We start from the raw sequence: 18,631 nt of genomic DNA, 5'->3' as shown, positions 1-18,631 counted from the left end.
AGGACCCTCTGTTAAGACTAACAGATAAGGGGTAAGATTGAATTCCCCACAGCTTAGGCCTCTTGCTTTTCCATTTCTGTGTCTCTCTCTCTCTCTCTGAGAAACATGCAAGGCCAAACTGCTAATTGTGTTAACACAGCCGAAAACAAAGTCGGTTCTCAAAAAGGAATCAGGCTTTGCAAAAACAACGGTAATTGTTCTTCAAAACAGAACACAGCTTTTAACTTGTTTGCTATGTATGTTAACGTTTAAGTAGACTTGCAACATCCTGAGAGTTGCTAGAAGTTAAGAAATAATAAAGCAATAAGTGATAAATCTATATTAAAATAGAGGATGTATGTGAATGGATGCTTGATTTAGATAAAGGATAAATTGATTTAGATAAAGAATGAATGGTCAGGGAAGTGCCAGCCTAAGAATTACAACTTCAGTCTCAATTGGCCGAAGAATGCGCAGACTAGAGATACTGGATGACCCCTGGAGGGCAGGCCCGAATCCACCCAAGTGCCCCTCCCCGCCTCCCCATGGAGGACTGAAGACTCCCGAAGAACAAGATAACACTCAGACATTCAGCCATGAGGGATGTGCCACCAGCTAATTGATAATCACCTCAAACAAACATCAGCAGGACGAAGCAGTTCCCATAGACTTGTATAAGGACAAAATCCTATAAGAACAGACTCTAAAGACAGAAAACCTTTGAGTTTGGTTCTGCAACCACCCTCCAGGAAAAAGCAACAGAGGGTCCTGTGGCACCTTTAAGACTAGCAGAAGTATTGGGAGCATAAGCTTTCGTGGGTAAGAACCTCACTTCTTCAGATGCAAGTAAGATTCAGACTAACACGGTTACCCCTCTGATACTTGACACCCTCCAGGAGCATCAGATGCGCATCTGACAAGGACTCGGCTCCACCCTCATGTGCAGACTACCTGGCCAGTACTCTGCCATGAGCAACCTCTAGGCTGGTAACTCTCACAACTCTGCAGAACTGGTATGAATGTGTGTGTGAATGAATAAGGAATGGTAGTGAAATAATATTGAATTGCATATCCTGATTTCTCACATTCTCTGTATTTACAATAAATCTGGCATTTTTGCCTCATCCCTCTTAAAATAATACCAACAGGATCTTATATTAGTGTAACAAGGAGGGCACTTTTAAGGTAATATTGCTCCCCAAAATGGCAACAAAAACACGTATGCGAACCTAAATGCCAACATGGCATAAGGAAGGCAGGGGCATTAAGGGTGAAATCACTGCAACCACCTAGAACTTGAGTATTTGGGCTCTATGTGCAGGGAACACATGGCAGTTAGGGAGATGAAATCCACAGCGTCTGCTGAGTCCTGGATTAACAGGCACAGTCCCTCTGCACCTGCTGAAGGTGGTGTAGGGGCCACTGGATCAGCATAAATAGGCTTTGTAACTTCTCCTGTGCACTCCATTCCCCTAATGTGGCCTTTCATGGCATTCTATGTGGAGCCTGAGCCAAGACCCTTCCTGTCACATACAAGGGACAGTCAGGCAGCCACTCAGCGGGCAGACCTCCCATGCAGAGTGGTGCGAACACCCACTGCAAGGCCCTCTGCACTGCAGTGAATTTCACCTTTTGAACCCCTGTGGGCTGTGTGGACACAACCCTGCAAGGTGCTGAAGGCTGCCAGTGACTGGGTGCCCTCAACTCCCACTGAGTTCAAGCATCTCCTGAAAGGTGCTGAGCCTCTCAGTCCCCAAAGACTACAGTGGGATTGCAGAGTGCCGAGCTTGACAGGAACAGTGTCTTTATCAGGAACAGCAAGCTTAATAGAGAGGTTCTGTGCATGTTATGATGTTTCACAGACTCCTCAGCCTTTTTTCTGAAACAGGAGAACACTGTTGAATTGCTTTTCCTTCCTTTTACCACAGAGATCAAGCCCACACCTGTAAGAACCTCCACCTCTGCTCACTGAGTTAAGGGCTCATGAAATCAAATTGTATTGCTTATGCATAGCTAGGGATTCACTCCCAGTTTTATTTCAGGTGTTAAAGCCATATAATTAAAATAAGATCAGCTTTTCTGGAGAGCAAGAACAGAGACTCTACTAATGAGTTTCTGGCCTGAATGATGCAAGAGGGTTTTATGTGCCTCTCCACAATCCTGGCTAAATATTTCTTGTGAAGCAAGAATAGGGCTATTGATACAGGTACTCTGTGGCTAAATTAAAAACCAAAATTAGAGCCTATGAGACTTTCCCAAGTTCATGTAGTGATCAGGATATAAAGTGCTATACAAATATCTCACAGAAACACACAGGTAGAGAGGAAATAAAATAGAATAAAGTCCAGACCACTAATCAATATAACTTTGAAATGTAAAAGGGTCAAGCTCACAAAGCTGAAAACAATTATGAGCCAAATCAGCTGGGAGGAAGAATTTAGTCAGAAAAATGTGAGTGACAATTGGGAACTGTTTAAGAACACTTTAATCGACGCTCCAAAAGCTACAATCGAGGAAGATGGCCATATTAGTTAAAAGAACAACTTGGTTTAGAGGGGAAGTGAAAGCCGCTATAAAAAAGTAATATACAACAAATGGAAGAGAGGGAAAATTGATAGTAATTAATATAAATTAGAAGGTAGAAACTATAGAAAATTGATAAGGGAAGTAAAGAGACACAAGAAGAACTCTATGGCCATCAGAGTTAAGGACAATAAGAAGTTTTTAAAAATATATTGGGAACAAAAAGAATCCCAATAATGGTATGGTCCTTTACTAGATTGGGGAGGGGGGGAATTATCAATAGTAATCAATTAGTAATGGAGGGAGAGAAGGACAGAGCTCCTCTTAGGGATGACCAGACAGCAAATGTGAAAAATCAGGACAGGGGGTAGGGAGTAATAGGAGCCTATATAAGAAAAAGACCCAAAAATCAGGACTGTCCCTATAAAATCAGGACATCTGGTCACCCTAGCTCCTCGCCCTGACCAGCCAATCTGGGGAAAGTACTTGACCCTCCATGCCCTACCCCCACAAGTCGCCTCTGCACTGTGATGAGCCTACAGGATTGAATGAGCTCAGTATCAATTGGGGTCCTCAGACCAGGCACAGGTGCACTGGCCCTGCTCCCCACAAGTTCCCAAAACCAGCCCTGGAGGGAACAAGTCCTTAGTCCATGCCATTTCAGATCCTGTGCATTGTGGCCCACACTACACTCCATACCCTCCCCAGGGCACAGTCAATATAGATTCCTTTAGTGTTTAGGACTGAACCAGGAGCCCATCTTCCTCCATACCCACTCTCCATCACAATCTCCATTTGGGAACCTGTCTCCTTTCCCTTATTAAGCACTGCCTACTAACAGAGCTTCCCCTATCAGGTGCTGTCTCCAAGACCCTGTATCACCCACTCTATCATCACAGTGAGAGAGTTTCCCCCTCCACTCTCCCCCTCCCCCACAGTTGTGAGGGCATTTCTCTTTGGTAGGCTCCGAGGTTCTTCCCGCAAGACCCCTCTAATCTCATTTTCTAACAGACATCCCCCTGTTCCTTAGTCTGATTACACCCAGGGGTAGTTTGCCCCAGGCGGACACCTCCTTCATGGGTTTCTCCTCTCATCCAGCTTCCATAGTCCTCAAGGCTCCATGGTTCCTTACACTTCCCAGAAAAATCATGATGGGGAGACCATGTCTGCGTGTTTTGGAGCTCTTGTCAAACTCTGTCTTGTTGTCACTTTATCACTTTGATCACTAGCAGTAGCTCAGTTGAGGTATCCATTTCCCTTACTGAAGTCGTCTTCAGTTGCTCTAATGTTGCTGCCTCTTGTTGCAGGATCCGCAAGACTTCCTCCATGTCCACATTTCCGCCCACAACTATGTTTACTCAGTCTGGTACCACTTTGTCACAAGCCCAGGCCTTGTTGTGCCTCGGTTTCCTCTTTTGGCTACATAAATCAGACTTTATCTGCATCAGACTTTACCTTCAATAAGCTCATGTTGCGGAGGGAGGAGGAGGGCTATTCATCAATAAACTAACAAAGAAATTGTCCCAGGCTTCAGTTTCCTCCTCACTGAAGTCATTGGCTTCTTATCTCCTTTCTTCAGTAAATCACCAGCAGTCCTGCTTACCTCCCAGACTCAGCTGCTCCACTCGTGCCCATGCTGGGGTTCAGTTCCTATCCTGCTATTCATCCTTGGAGAGCTAATCTCTTAGTTACTTGCTCCTTCTCCAGAGTGTCTCTTGGTCTCTTCATCTTCCTGTTCCATTCCCAGGAGCCAGGCTCTCACTGTAGCTCTCTCTGGTCTAGAGGCAGTCTCCAGCTCTCTTCCTGGAGCTTCCTCACAGAAGCTCCCCACTGTCTCCCATCCCCAGGGACTCCAACAGTCAGGGCCACCCAGAGGATTCAGGGGGCCTGGGGCAAAGCGGGGGAGCCTGTACTCACCAGGCGGCGCTCCAAGTCTGCGGCATTTCGGCGGCGGGGGGCCCTTCAGTCGCTCTGCGTCTTTGGCAGCACTGAAGGGCCCCCCGCCGCCGAAATGCTGCTGAAGACTCAGAGCGACTGAAGGGCCCCTCGCCGCCGAAATGCCGCCGAAGACCCGGAGCGACTGAAGGGCCCCCCACCACCGAAATGCCGCCGAAGACCCGGACTGCCACCAGATGAGGAAAGGGATTCTCGGCCAGGGCCCGGGGCAAATTGCCCCACTTCCCTCCGTCTGGGCGGCCCTGCCAACAGTTCTCTGGGGGCTCTTACTGTCAACTCTAAGCCCCCATTCAGGGCTTGTCCCCACAGAGGCCTATTCCACCTCTTGTGTGTTCCTCCAGCTTGTCACAGAGCTTTTCTAACGAGAGCTTCCCCACCCCTCTGCTGGGCAACTTTCTCTTTATAGCATTCTAGCAGTCTCCCTCTAACTCAATTGGTCTATTTCTAATTAGCTAGGGGGTACCACCTGTTTGCTCCCAGGTATTCCCCACAGAGTTGTCATGGGCCTGTTAGGCCATGATCCTTCCTGAAGGCCCACTAGCACTGTGATACTGCCATAAATGTTGCTTTCAATGTTCACAGCAATATGAGTGCAAGGGATATTTGGTGCTACTGTCTCTTTGAGTATATCTTGCAGGCATATGATATTTGCTTTCATGCCAGAGAGCATGTCAGCCTTCTCTGCAGGGAATCCCTCCACACTGGAGGTGAAGATTTTAAGTACCATCTTTGGCTGAGACCCGAGGAAGGGCCATTTATATCAACATCTATGTCTATATCGTTTACTGAAATCTTAGTGTGTGTTGTCCAATTTGGTCTCTCCCATGGTCTGTTGCAATGGGAGATTAACAGGATCATGAGTCAGAAACAGCAGCTAGTAAAGTTAGACATTTTAAAATCAGCAAGTTCGTATAACTTCCATCCAAGAGTTTACAAAGAGCTGGCTGAGGAACTGGCTAGACCATTAATGTTGATTTTCAATAAATCTTGGAACACTGGGGAAATTCTAGAAAACAGGAAAGAAGGTAGTGTTGTGCTAATATTTAAACAGGGTAAACTGGATGGCCCAGGTATTATAGGCCTGTCAGTCTGACATCAAACTTGGGCAAGGTAAAGGAGTGGTTGACGTGGTATTTGATTAATAAAGAATTAATGGAGAGTTAGGTAATTAATGCTAATCAACATGGGTTTATGGAAGATAGAGCCTGCCAAACTAACTTATTTTTTTTTTTAATGAGATTACAAGTTTGGTTGATAAAGTGAATAGTGTTCATGTACTTAGACTTCTGTACAGTGTTTTATGGAGTATCACATGATATTTTGATTAAAAAACGAGATGATATAAAATTAACATGGCACACATTACATGGATTAAAGCTCGCTACTGATAGATGTCAAGGTGTAATTATAAATGGGGAATCATTCCCGAGTGGGTGGGTTACAAGCAGGGTCCCACTGGGTTCTACGCTATTTAACACTTTTATCAATGACCTGGAAGAAAACCTAAAATCATCACTGATAAAGTGTGCAGATAGCACAAACATTGTGGGAGTGGTAAATAATAAAGAAGAGAAGTCACTAATACAGAGTGATCTAGACTGTTTTGGTATGCTGGGTGCAAGCAAACAATATGTGTTTTAATACAACTAAATGTAAATGTATACATCTAGGAACAAAGAACGTAGGCCACGCTTACAGGATGGGCTCTAGGAATTATTTTGGGGAAGTTCTATGGCCTGTGTTTTATACAGGAGGTCAGACTAGATGATCGCAACAGTCCCTTCTGGCCTTAGAATCTATGAAAATAGAAAATAATCAGAGCTTCAACAGAGGGAGGTGCTTACAGGATGGGCTACCCTCCCCTGGGATGCAGTGAGTCTGAAAAAGACTTGGGGGTTGTGGTGGATAATCAGTTGAACAGAAACTATCAGTGCAAAGCTGTCGCCAAAACGGTTAGTGCAATCCTTGGATGCATAAACAGGGGACTCTTGGATAGGGGTAGAGAGGTTTAATTTACCTCCGTATTTGGCACTGGTGTCACCACTACTGGAATACTGTGTCCAGTTCGGGTGTCCACAAGTCAAGATGGATGTTTAAAAAATTGTTCAGAAAAGAGCCAGAAGAATTATTAAAAAATTAGAAAACCTGCCTTATAGTGATAGACTCAAGGAGCTCTGTCTATTTATATTAACACAGAAAAGATTAAGGGCAACTTGATTACAGTCTACAAGTGCCTACGTGTGGAACAAATATTTGATAATAGGCTCTTCTGTCTAGCAGAGAAAGGTATAATATGATCCAATTACTGGAAATTGAAGCTAGAGTTCAAACTGGAAATAAGGTGTAATTAAAAAAAATGTTAGATTAACTAACCACTGCAATGAATTAATCGTGGTGGGTTCTCTATCACTGACCACTTTAAAATCAAGTCTGGACATTTTTTTCTAAAAAATCTGCTCTAGGAATTATTTTGGGGAAGTTCTATGGCCTGTGTTTTATACAGGAGGTCAGACTAGATGATCGCAACAGTCCCTTCTGGACTTAGAATCTATGAAAATAGAAAATAATCAGAGCTTCAACAGAGGGAGGTGAAGATGAGTATCCAGTATGAAGTCTTAAATGGACAACATTAAGGAAATTTAACTGTACAGTGCTTAGACTGTAAGCCCCTTGGGAAGGGACTGTCTCTTTGTGACGTTTGTGAAGAGTGTTGGCACCAGGAACCCTCAATTAGGATACCTCTAGGCACTACTGTAATACAAATAATAGATTAGGCACGAAAGGTAGGTAAGTCTTATTCCAAACAGTGTCTGAGTATAAAGGCCATGGGGCCGCAGCTCATTGGTTAATATATCCACCTTCATCGGGAGAGGACAATGCTGAATAACTCCAAAAAAGTCACTTTCTGGAGTTTCAGCAGTTTCACATTCCACGGACAGCCTGCCTGGCCTGAAACTGGGAAACGTGGTTCTCTGCACTGATTGCTATAAATGCTTATATGCTAAGAGCACTATTAAGGCCACACCCTGCTGAGTGCCCTGTACGTAGGGTTAGTGCTGACAGAAGCACAGACTTCCTTCTGGATGCTGTGAGGCTTCAGTCTGGCTTGATTTTGATGGAAGAAAGCAAAGCTTGAGGAGCCACTGTCCCTCTGGCCTGCCATCTGCACTGCTGGAAGAACATGACTGAGATGTCAGAGTGCATCTATCAGCCACTGACTAATTAGCAGACAGAACATGTGTTGCCTTTACCAATTCAACAGCCTTCCAAAATCAGCCAGACCACCCTTCTCACTCCAAAAAGAAAACCCCAGCACTGAATCCTTGGAGAGCACTTGAAGGAGGAGCTGCGTAGAGACGAGACAAATGCTTGGTTCTTTTCACATCCTTGTGTCAGCTTTCATTCTCTCTGCCACTCATCTCCTCTTTGCAGGAAATCACATTAATGTATATGAATTATAGATGCTGTTATTATTATTCAGACTTTGATATTCTGAGCCAAAATCCATGCTCTTCTGGATGTATCACTTATTTGAAGGGATTAATTTAAACACATCCCAAGTTTCCTAAAAACTTTTAACCTCTCAAGAGCTCAGATTGATTGGAACACTAAGCTGGAAGCAGGGTTCTGAAAGCCAAAAATGTTGCAGAGTCACCTGACATCATAATCTATGTCTGTTCAATCCTCAATATTTGCAGCTGGGGATGTAGCTACAGTCTAATATTTGGTAGGAAAGCAGCCTATTCATTCCATCCATGGCTGTTGCTGGGAATTTAAGAGTTAAGAAACCCCATGAGTGTGAACAGGATGTTTTAAGTCTAAAAACTAAAAGTTCAAATTAGTCTTCATGGCTTGCCAGCCCAGTTCACCTTGGACAGTTACAGGTAAATCCCAGACTGGTGTTACTAGGAAAGGATCTTGGCTATATGCTAGGATCTACTGATTTTATATATGAGATAGGATGAACTAGTATAATTCAGTACCAACCAATGTGAGAAGCAGAAACTCCTGGCTGCAGCAGAGGAAACAGAAGTGAGCGGAAGCCATTACGAGACACTTCTGTCTCAGTTTTGTTAGTGTAGTAAAACTAAGCAAATTCTTTTAAACAATAATCATGATTCCTGCAAATTTACATTAACTGGATTCTTTCATTCTCAGATGAACCTGTGGTTTCTTTAATCCAAGAAGTATGTGCAAATTATCAAAAAGAACTATCACCTTAGCCTTGGAATGATTATTTAGTGATCACCAGGTGTTGAAAGAGGCTTCTTTCCTAGGGTTCAATCCAACTCTCATTGAAGTCCACTGACCTGAGTGGGAGATGAATTGGCCCTTCTAGGGAATACACCTAGGTCCTTCTAGAGACTATGCCATTTAAGCCCCAACGTAGGTCCTTGATTGGAACTTCAGTGGTACATAGAGCTTCACCCAGCTCTCTGCACTGGGCTGAATTTCATCTCCAATGCATAACAACCCCTTACAGACTGTGAACCAAATTACAGTAGTTGCAAATATATTATGTACGTATATTCAGTTTATTCAAGTCAATGCAATAAAAATTATTTTAATGTGTAATGTGATAATAGGTATTTCCACTGATCAGGAATAAGTAAAATTTACAAAAGAAAGTCCTATCTACAAAGATAGTTAAAGGTCAAAATCCATAAAAAGTCAGTGCCCTTTGTAACCCAAACACTAATATCTTTCAATGTGAAAGTAGAGCTTAATTGTTGAAATATATTTCACAGATGTACAGTTTGGCCAAAGGCCTGCATTGCACTGAATGGATGCCCAAAGCTAGGCAGATGGCAAGCAGAATCTAAATGAATACACTTAAGGCCAGATTTTTTTAAAGGTATTTAGGTGCCTAAAGAAGAAGTTAGGTGACTAGTAGGACTTTCAGAAGCACCTATTCGCATCTTTAAGCACTTAAATGCCTTTCAAAATCTGACCCTTACACCTAAAAGAAGAACCAAAACAACAAAAAATAGAAATAACATCTGTGAACAGATGACAGAGCTTCCTCTGTACCCATATAGTGCGGGCATAAACCTGGCAAAGTAACATGAGATGGAAGTGGAGTCTGTAGCTCCATCCCAAAGGGGAAGAGCCACTGGAAAACAAGCATAATCTACCAGTCTAAATATAGATGCAGATGCTGCAAGAACAATTGCTCAGGGGAAAACAAAAATGTGAACTGTAGGTAAAAAGCTTTTTGCACGCATGAATAGAATTACACACCTCTACTGCCATGGCGAAGCAAACACAGGGAGAGAAACCACAGAGCAGAAAGTCACAGTCAGGAGAGCACTGGAGCTCAGGGCACAACTCCAGAAAAGAACACACCGAAACAAATCCATCATCAACCTGAACCAATTAAAATTTCAGACTGAACTAGAGATGGGGCCAAAAAAACCAGCCCCAATTGCACAGACATCAAGGAAGTTCGCAGTTATCTTGATTTCAAGCAAACACAATCCCAGATCCAAGCACCACTTTGTACTGGGAAATATTTAACCCAGTTTTGGATCTGAATTTAGTGCTCAGGCTTCTCTGTAATTTGACTCTGTAAAACCCAAATCCTCAGAGGTGGTGAGCACTTTTAATGGCCACCAATTTCATCAGGAGAGGTGGGAACTCAGAAGCTTACCCACAGAAAGAAGGGAAAAACCCCAATGAGCTGGGCTGCATATGGACAACAAGAGGAACATGAGAACAAAGGCACCACTTAGAGTTGAATGCCATCTATGACTGACACCTACTGGGTCAGACTGTCAAAATACTCCACCACTCTTGCAATTGGGGATAACAGCATCAGCTCCTCAGAAGTGAACTTCACCCCCTACATACAAGAAAATGGACAGAAACAGGTGTACTAGTGGCCTGACAGCTAGTGAAGACTGAAGGAAATCAATTAAATATCCCCAAAAGATATCCCTCAGCAGCCTCAAAGCCAAAGATAAAATGTTGATTGTTCATATATTTTAAGACCAGAAGGAACAATTACATCATCTAGTCTGACCTCCTGTATAACACAGGCCATAGAACTTCACCCAGTTACTCTTGTATTGAGCTAAAACATGTCTTCCGGAAAGGCATCCAAGTCTTGATTTGAAGGCAGCAAGAGACAAAATTCACCCTTCCCTTGCTAGTTTGTTGCACTGGTTAATCACCCTCAATGTTAAAGATGGCACGAATTTTTCTAATTTGCGTTTGTCTGGTTTTAACTTCCAGACATTAGTTCTTGTTATGCCTTCCTCCACTAGATTAAAGAGCCCTTTAGTGCACAAAGCTATTGAATCAAATTTCTGTACTCATATCAATGAATTAATTTTAATATGTTATGTAGAGATAGTTGAAATTTGTCATTTGAAACATTTTTGTCAGTGAAAAATGGCTTTTTTGTCAAAGCAGCAATTTCCATAGGAAATGTTCAATTTTGACCAACTTGGGGGAGGGGGGGATTTGTTTTTTATAAGGAAAACATGAACTTTTGATGGAAAGTTTCAACAGAATTTGAAATTCAAGGGAATAAAAACGACATTTCCGGACCAGTTCTAATTTGATGTGCCACAAGAATTCAATTAAAGTGCACACATTAGGTGGCACATCTGCCCTTCACAGCTCAAGCCGTGGTCTCAATATAGGCCAGAGCAGCACTTTTCACCATTGGCAACAGTCAACTAGGTAAGAATTGCCAGGATGGAGCAGTGCTCTGTCAACTTGCCTTCCCACCTCCAATACTGCCCCTTCTGGGCCTGGCTTCCCCTCTCCAGGACAAGGAGGAGAGGGTGATGTAGGAACCAGCTACAATGCTAGCTAGCAGCTCCCCACCCCCAGAAGCATTCTTAGATATTGCCAATAGGTGACCACTTGTGCCGTCTGATGAATGCAAATGGGTTGGATTGGAATTGGGGGCAGAGAGAGAGCGACAATATGGCCCATTTATTTATTTACACCTGTGTCTGAGGAGACAGAAGGAAGTCCCTGAGTGAGACAGGAAGAGATGTGTATTTGTAAAGAAAGGCAGGGAAAGCTTTTCTGACAGTTCTTAAATAAATAATTATCCAGCACTTTGAAATTAGAGGTCATATGCAAAATGAGTACAATCTGGGGACAGGTGGTGATGCCAGGCAAAGCTAGTTACAAGCTAAAACAATGGCAGTTCTCTAGGAATTTCAGCATCTGCACCAAAACCCATCAAACCTGCAAAGTGATAATGACTTTCATATATTCTATGCTCTCTGCAACAGCTTTTTATTATACAAGTAGCTTACTGCAAGCGCTAATAAAGATTTCTCACAAATGAGCCGGTTACAAGGATTTTCAGCAGATATTTGACATTTTAAAAGCAGATAAATAGCAGACAAATTTTCAATGGGAGTTTTGCCAGAGTAAAAAAAAAAAAAAGTGTAGAGAGTAATACAGGAGTTCATCTGAAGTTCTGCCTGAGAAAGGCTTAAGTAAAGATTCCAGGATTAAAATCTATATCTACATTATAAACAAAAAACTACTGAAACCAGGATCTTCTAAGGAGAAGTGTTGGGCAATCAACTCCAGGCAGCGCTAATTGCGTCACCTATAATAATGACTTCTAGAAATGTCACTGAATTACAGTAAGTATTTAAGAACAGACTAGGTAAATTATGGGACATTAATGTAGAAGAGAGCTCAGCGGTTTGAGCATTGGCTTGCTAAACCCAGAGTTGTGAGCTCAATCCTTGAGGGGGCCATTTAGGGATCTGGGGCAAAAATCTGTCTGGGGATTGGTCCTGCTTTGAGCAGGGGGTTGGACTAGATGACCTCCTGAGGTCCCTTCCAACCCTGGTATTCTATGACTGTAAAGCACCAGAAGATTACATGATGGTGCTTTACAGAAAGCAGGTGAAGACAAACAAAATACAAAAGACAGTTCCTGTCCCAAACTGCTTACAATTTAACACAGATAACACAACACATTGCATAATACAAGGCTCCAAATCCAGGCTGGAAGGTGCCCATTCCAAGTCACCCGCTCTGTGCTGCTCTGTGCACGCGTATGTTCCAGTTACCACAAAACAACCAGCACTTACCATGCTCATCCAGTAAGATGTTGTCAGGCTTCATGTCCCTAGAAGTAACAGAGAAGGGAAAAAGGGATGTCAGCATAGAATGGTGACACATAATGTGACTGTACAAGCCTAGGGAAAGGTTTGTGTGAGATATATTATTATAATTTATACAGCACCCACGTTTGCTGGCATTTTACATACAGGAGTAAGAGGCTTGGTATACCAGAGACCTTGTGGGGTGGGATTATCCTGTATTTCTTCCTCTGTGAGCCGGTGATCCTTAATTTAGACATAATTAGATTAATGATGATAAAGAAGTGAAGGGAGGACTAGAGTTCCTATGATATGATCATGTGGCTGCTTTGGTTTGCAGTGTCTGGTTCTTGATAGTCCAGCTAGATTAGTGGTTCTTTTTACTATTAGCTTTGTTTTGATCGGAAGTAGTATTTGTTAGATCCTGGTCCAGTCCTGCTCTCAGAATGAACACCAGTCTGTTCATAGGCGCCGATTCCTTGGGTGCTCCGGGGCTGGAACACCCACAGGGAAAAATTGGTGGGTGCACTGCACCTAAGCTCCCCGCCCCGGCTCACCTCACCTCTGCCTTCTCCCCTGAGCGCCCCGCATCTCCTCCCAGCACTTGCCACCGCAAAACAGCTGTTTTGCGGCTTAACAAGCTGTGGGAGGGAGGGGGGAGGAGCGGGAACGCGGTGCACTCAGGGGTGGAGGTGGAGGTGAGGTGGGAAAGAGGCAGGGCTGGGGCGGGGATTTGGGGAAGGAGTCCAATAGGGGCAGGGAGGGGGCGGGGACTTTGGGGAAGGGGTTGGAATGGGGGCACAGGGAGGGGGCAGGGAGTCAGGGCGGGGCCGGGGGGGGGGGTCAAGCAACCACCGGCGCCAGGAGAAGTTGGTGCCTCTGAGTCTGTTGTAAGGGGATCCAACTGGACAGTGACTGGTCACTATTCCTAGCTCTGGGTCTCTCAGGTGCACTCTCCAGGTGCAGACCCCATATCTGCCACATTCTTGGGCAGTGGGACCTTCCAGTCCAGCCACCTAAATCCTGGAACCACTGCCACAGCCCTCCAGAGCCTCCTTCTTGCTTCTACATGTTTATCACAGAGTCCACTGGCTGTGGAAGCTCTTGTTTTCCTAGCTTCACCCTTCAGGAACAGTGTGGTAGGAAAGCCAGGAACACAGGCTTAGCATAGGAATTTCTTAAACACATACATACTTTACTCTTAAAAAGCATTAGACAGTTACCGATCCGTGGAAACCAAGGAACTCCTGAATGAACCCTCCTAGCCTGATTTCATCCCACTTTGCAAATCCCCAGGTTTGTTCCCGCCTGCCTTCACTCCTTCTTCTGGTCCTGGAGATGAAAAGGCCCCTTTTGTTTAGAGAAGCACCCCTTTTTAAACAGACCCTGTCCCTCAGCTCTCCCAGCCATTCACTTAGACCTGGGTGGGGGAATTCCAGCCCCCTTCCTTCTCTCCAGACAAGTTTCTGTGAAGAGTCCATTTGAAATCAATGGTCCTGCTCATAGTAAATTCATTGTTTCACCAGTGCAGAGCCATCCAGTGCTAATAATCTCTGATGTCTCTGTTACAGAATCACAGAAATGTAGGGATGGAAGGGACCTCAAAAAGTCAACAAGTCCAGCCCCCTGCATGGAGGCAGGACCAAGAAAACTAGACCATCCCTGACAGATGTTTGTCCACTTGTTCTTAAAAACTTCCAGTGATGGAGATTGCACAACCTCCCTCAGAAGCCTATTCAGAGGTTAACTACCCTTACAGTTAGAAAATTTTCCCTAATACCTAACCTAAATCTCCCTTGCTAGAGATTAAGCCCATTACTTCTTGTCCTATTTTCAGTGGACACAGAGAAATACTGATCACCTTCCGCTTTCTAACAGCCCTTAACATATCTGAAGACTTACCAGCTCCTGCCTCGGTCTTTTTTTTTCAAGACTAAACATGCCCAGTTTTTTTAACCTTTCCTCACAGGTCGCATTTTCTCAACCTTCTATCATTTTTGTGGCTCTCCTTTGGACTCTCCAATTTTTCCACACCTTTTCTAATGTGTGGCACTCAAAACTGGACACAGTATTCCCGCTGTGGCCCCACCAGTGCCAAACAGAGGGGAACAATTACCTCCTATGTCTTACATATGACACGCCCGTTAATACACCCCAGAATGATATTAGCCTTTTTTGCAACTGCATCACATTATTGACTCATATTCAATTTGTGATCCACTTCAACCCTCAGATCTTTTTCAGCAGTACTACCACCTAACCAGTTATTCCCCATTTTGTAGCTGTGCATTTGATTTTTCCATCCTAACTGTTTTACTCTTGTCTTTGTTGAATTTCATCTTATTGATTTCAGACTGATTCTCCAATTTGTCATGGTCATTTTGAATTCTAATCCTGCCCTCCAAAGTACTTGTAACTCCTCCCAGCTTGGTGTCATCCACAAATTTTCCACTCCATTACCCATGCTTTCCAAATATAATTTCCCCACTAAATGTCAAGTTTTTGCTACAAAATGGATGGGCTAATTCACAATGATTGTTACAATTACAAATAGTGTTCATGAAACCAAATAGAATTCATATTCCTCTCTTGGTAGTCCATCGATCCAATGATGACAAAATCTGTGCAGATCATCTGTTGTTGGTCTTATGGTGTGCCCTCTGATGGCTGTACAAGCCAATTCTAGAGGTGCACATTTTGCTGCAGATGGTGCATGGGAAGTTCGCGGTCAGTGGATCGTGTGCTGCTGATGCTCGGTGACGTCGTTCACGTGCCTCTTGTAGACGCCGGCAGCGGTCTTCCTCAAAGGCAATGCAGGTATTTCTGACTGTTGCATGCCACTGTGTTCTGTCGCTGGTGGCGTCCTCAAGGTCCCTAGGTTTGATACTGCTGTACTGCAGATTGGCTTCGATGGTGTCCTTGTAACGTTTCCGTGGATGAACTATATGCCGGATGCCCTGGGAGAGCTCACCATACAGAAGCTGACAGGGGATTCTGTTGGCATCCATGTGGCTGACATGACCGGTCCAACGTAGCTGTGACTTCATGACAAGCATCGAAATGATGATCATCTGGGCTCTCTCGAGGACCTCGAGATTGGGCACTTTGTCTTGCCAGCGGATCTTCATGATGTTGCGGAGGCAGCACATGTGAAATGCTTCGAGCTGCTTGATGTGACGCCTATATAGTGTCCATGTTTTGCACCCGTACAAAAGAGATGAAAGAACAACAGCTCTTTCAACAACAATGAAAGAACACAAGCAGTTTTGTTGACATCCGGATGTTGTGGTGATTTAAAACTTTAACATGCAGACAGCCAAGTGCCTGGCTTGCTTTGGATATTCGTGCATTGATCTCGTTACCCAGTGATCCATCACTGGATATGACACTACCCAGATATTTAAAGTTCTCCACTACTTTCAGCTGAGTGCCGTTGATGGAAATACTCGGGACAGAAACATTTGATCCAGGTGCAGGTTGATGGAGAACTTCTGTCTTTCCGAGGCTGATAGTTAGTCTGAAAAGTTGCAAGGCCTCAGCAAACTTGTTGACAATGTGCTGAAGATCATTTTCAGTGTGAGCCATGAGGGGACAGTCGTCAGTAAAGAGTGCCTCAAGAAGGAGTTTCTGCACTGTCTTAGTCTTTGCATTCAGGTGACAGAGGTCAAAAAGTGAACCATCGTGCTGGTATTTCAAGTACATACCTCGGTCCAGATCTTTCAGTACATGGTTAAGGACACATGCAAAGAACAGGTTAAATAGGACAGGAGCGAGAACACATCCTTATTTCACGCCGTTGGTGATGTTAAAGGGGGCTGATGTGGCTCCATCAGACAATACTTTGCCTGTCATGCTGTCATGAAAAAGGCGTATAATCTGGACACATTTTCTTGGGTAGCCAAGTCGTGTTAGAATAGTCCAAAGGGCTTCCCTGTTGACGATATCAAACGCCTTTGTCAGATCTATGAAGACAGCATACAGGTGCATGTTCTGTTCAATGCACTTCTCTTGTATTTGTCTGACAACAAACACCATCTCGACTGTGCTCCGGCCAGGTCGAAAACCACATTAACTTTCAGGTAGATTTGCCTCGGAAATACTGGCTATTAGGCGGTTCAAGATGATGCGGGTGATGATCTTCCCTCCAACAGAGGGAAGGGATATGCCTCTATAGTTTCCACATTCGGCTTTGCTGCCTTTGTTCTTGAAAAGAGAGACAATAGTTGCATCGCGAAGGTCCTGTGGTATGTTTTCATCCTCCCAAATGCTGTGGAATGCTGCTAGTGCTGCTGGACCTGCTGCTTTGTATATCTCTGTTGGTATCCCATCTTTTCCAGGAGCCTTCCCTGAACTCATCTGGCTAACAGCTTTCTTAATCTCATCTATAGTGGGCGGAAAGTCAATATCTGTCTTTAGAATTCATAGAATTCATATTAGACACAGACCTATTCCCCAATGTGTCACAGTATTGTACTAAGAAGCGTTCAATCACATCATAGAATCATATTTTGGAACAAAACAGAAAAAGCAGAAGCTTCCCCCCTTCTGTCAGGTGCAATCATAGGAAGGCTCTAAAAGTGCAAAAGCTCTGTTTACTTCAGAATGTTCTGATTGGCATAAAGCAGACCTCCCTTGGGTCAGCAGACCTAAACAGGAGACACATATCAAGCAGAGTCGGGATGTACCGCTTTCTGCTTCACATTCAGTTTTCACATGGCGGTTTTCATATCTGAAACCAATGCCCTCTTCCTTAAAAATAACCGCTTTTCATGGCAGATGCATGTTTTATTTGTTGGATATCTTGGCGAGGTTTCAAAAGAAGTAACCAAGCAAAACTTTCTCAGTGACATCTTAAATGATTTTTTTTCACTATGAAAATTTCATTATGAATTTGAAAATTGGTGTAAAAATTGCACTGGTTTGCTTAAAAGTGTCCCCCTTTAAAATGGCCCATTCCAAACAAAAATTAGATCATTCAAATCAAAAGGGGAATTCAAAAATTGACATCCCCAAATCAACATTTTTTTTCATGTTTCGATGTAAAAATAACCCTTTGATTGAATTTCACAAACTAAAAAACAGAGTGCAAAATTGCCTGAAATGTAAGAACAAATGTTTCCTTGTAAAATTTTGCCATGAAATGTTCACCAGTTTTGCAGAGTTCTACGGCTGTTCAATAGGTTTCAGTCCGGTGATAATTTAGACACTATCGTCCCATAAACTCTGAACCAGTTACCCTTCTCTGGCCAAACAGTACCTACCAAGAGCTTGCAAGAGAAAACTACACTGCAGTATGACAGTGTAGTTATTCAGGAAGACATACATTTGTTCAAAGTTTTCAAATGATGAAATGAAAAATATGAAATATTTTAAAACATGCCCTATCACACTTTGGCAGACATTTTAAAAACTGAGATGCAGAGGGCAAAACTGGTTAGAAAATGCACTGCAATAGTTTCTGCTTTCATCTATTACATTTTAGAAGTGAGTGATTAGTTATGGAAGTCCACTTTGGTTTAATATGAATTATATTTCAATCATAAGGAATATATACCCTAAAAGTAGTGTGATGGGGCAAGGCCAGATGGCTACAGTAAAGTAGTGAGGAACAGGTATGTTAGCCCCAGGCTAAACAAATCCCTGGTACCATGGTAACCAAATGGCAGTTGCTCCAGGTTAATCAAAACACCTGGGGCCAATTAAGATCCTTCTAGAAGGCAGTGGAGACAGCTAGATTGATTGGGACACCTGAAGCCAATCAAGGACTGGCTGGAACTAGTTAAAAGCCTCCCAGTTAGTCAGTGTGGTGTGGGTGTCAGGAGCTATAGGAGGGAGACTGTGCTGTTGGAGGAATGAAGTAGTATGAATCCATATCAGGTGCAAGGAAGGAGACCCTGAGGTAATTGTGAAGAAGATATTGAGTGGGGGCTGCTGTGGGGAAGTAGCCCAGGGAATTGTACATGTCCTATTTCCAAAAAGTCAGCTTCCATAGCATAGGGTCCCTGGGCTGGAGCCTGGAGTAGAGGGTGGGCCCGGGCTTCCCCCTCCCCTCCCTGATTAATCACTGATACTGGGAGACAACAGAGACT

At 43.7% G+C, this 18,631-nt stretch overlaps 1 protein-coding gene across 4 annotated transcripts in view; it reads right to left on the bottom strand.

Moving 5' to 3' along the window:
• The window catches only part of STK32A (serine/threonine kinase 32A), a 137,107-nt gene that overhangs the window by 24,278 nt on the left and 94,198 nt on the right, over positions 1-18,631 (bottom strand). For all 4 annotated transcript variants that reach the window (XM_034779486.1, XM_034779482.1, XM_034779483.1 and 1 more), the window contains one exon: positions 12,531-12,568. In XM_034779486.1, the coding sequence (XP_034635377.1) occupies positions 12,531-12,568 (38 nt within the window). The remainder of the gene's footprint in view (positions 1-12,530; positions 12,569-18,631) is intronic.

The sequence above is a fragment of the Trachemys scripta genome, chromosome 8 (assembly GCF_013100865.1).
Source record: "Trachemys scripta elegans isolate TJP31775 chromosome 8, CAS_Tse_1.0, whole genome shotgun sequence".
Classification (NCBI taxonomy): domain Eukaryota; kingdom Metazoa; phylum Chordata; order Testudines; family Emydidae; genus Trachemys; species Trachemys scripta.
This window is presented reverse-complemented; position numbering and strand designations above follow the sequence as displayed.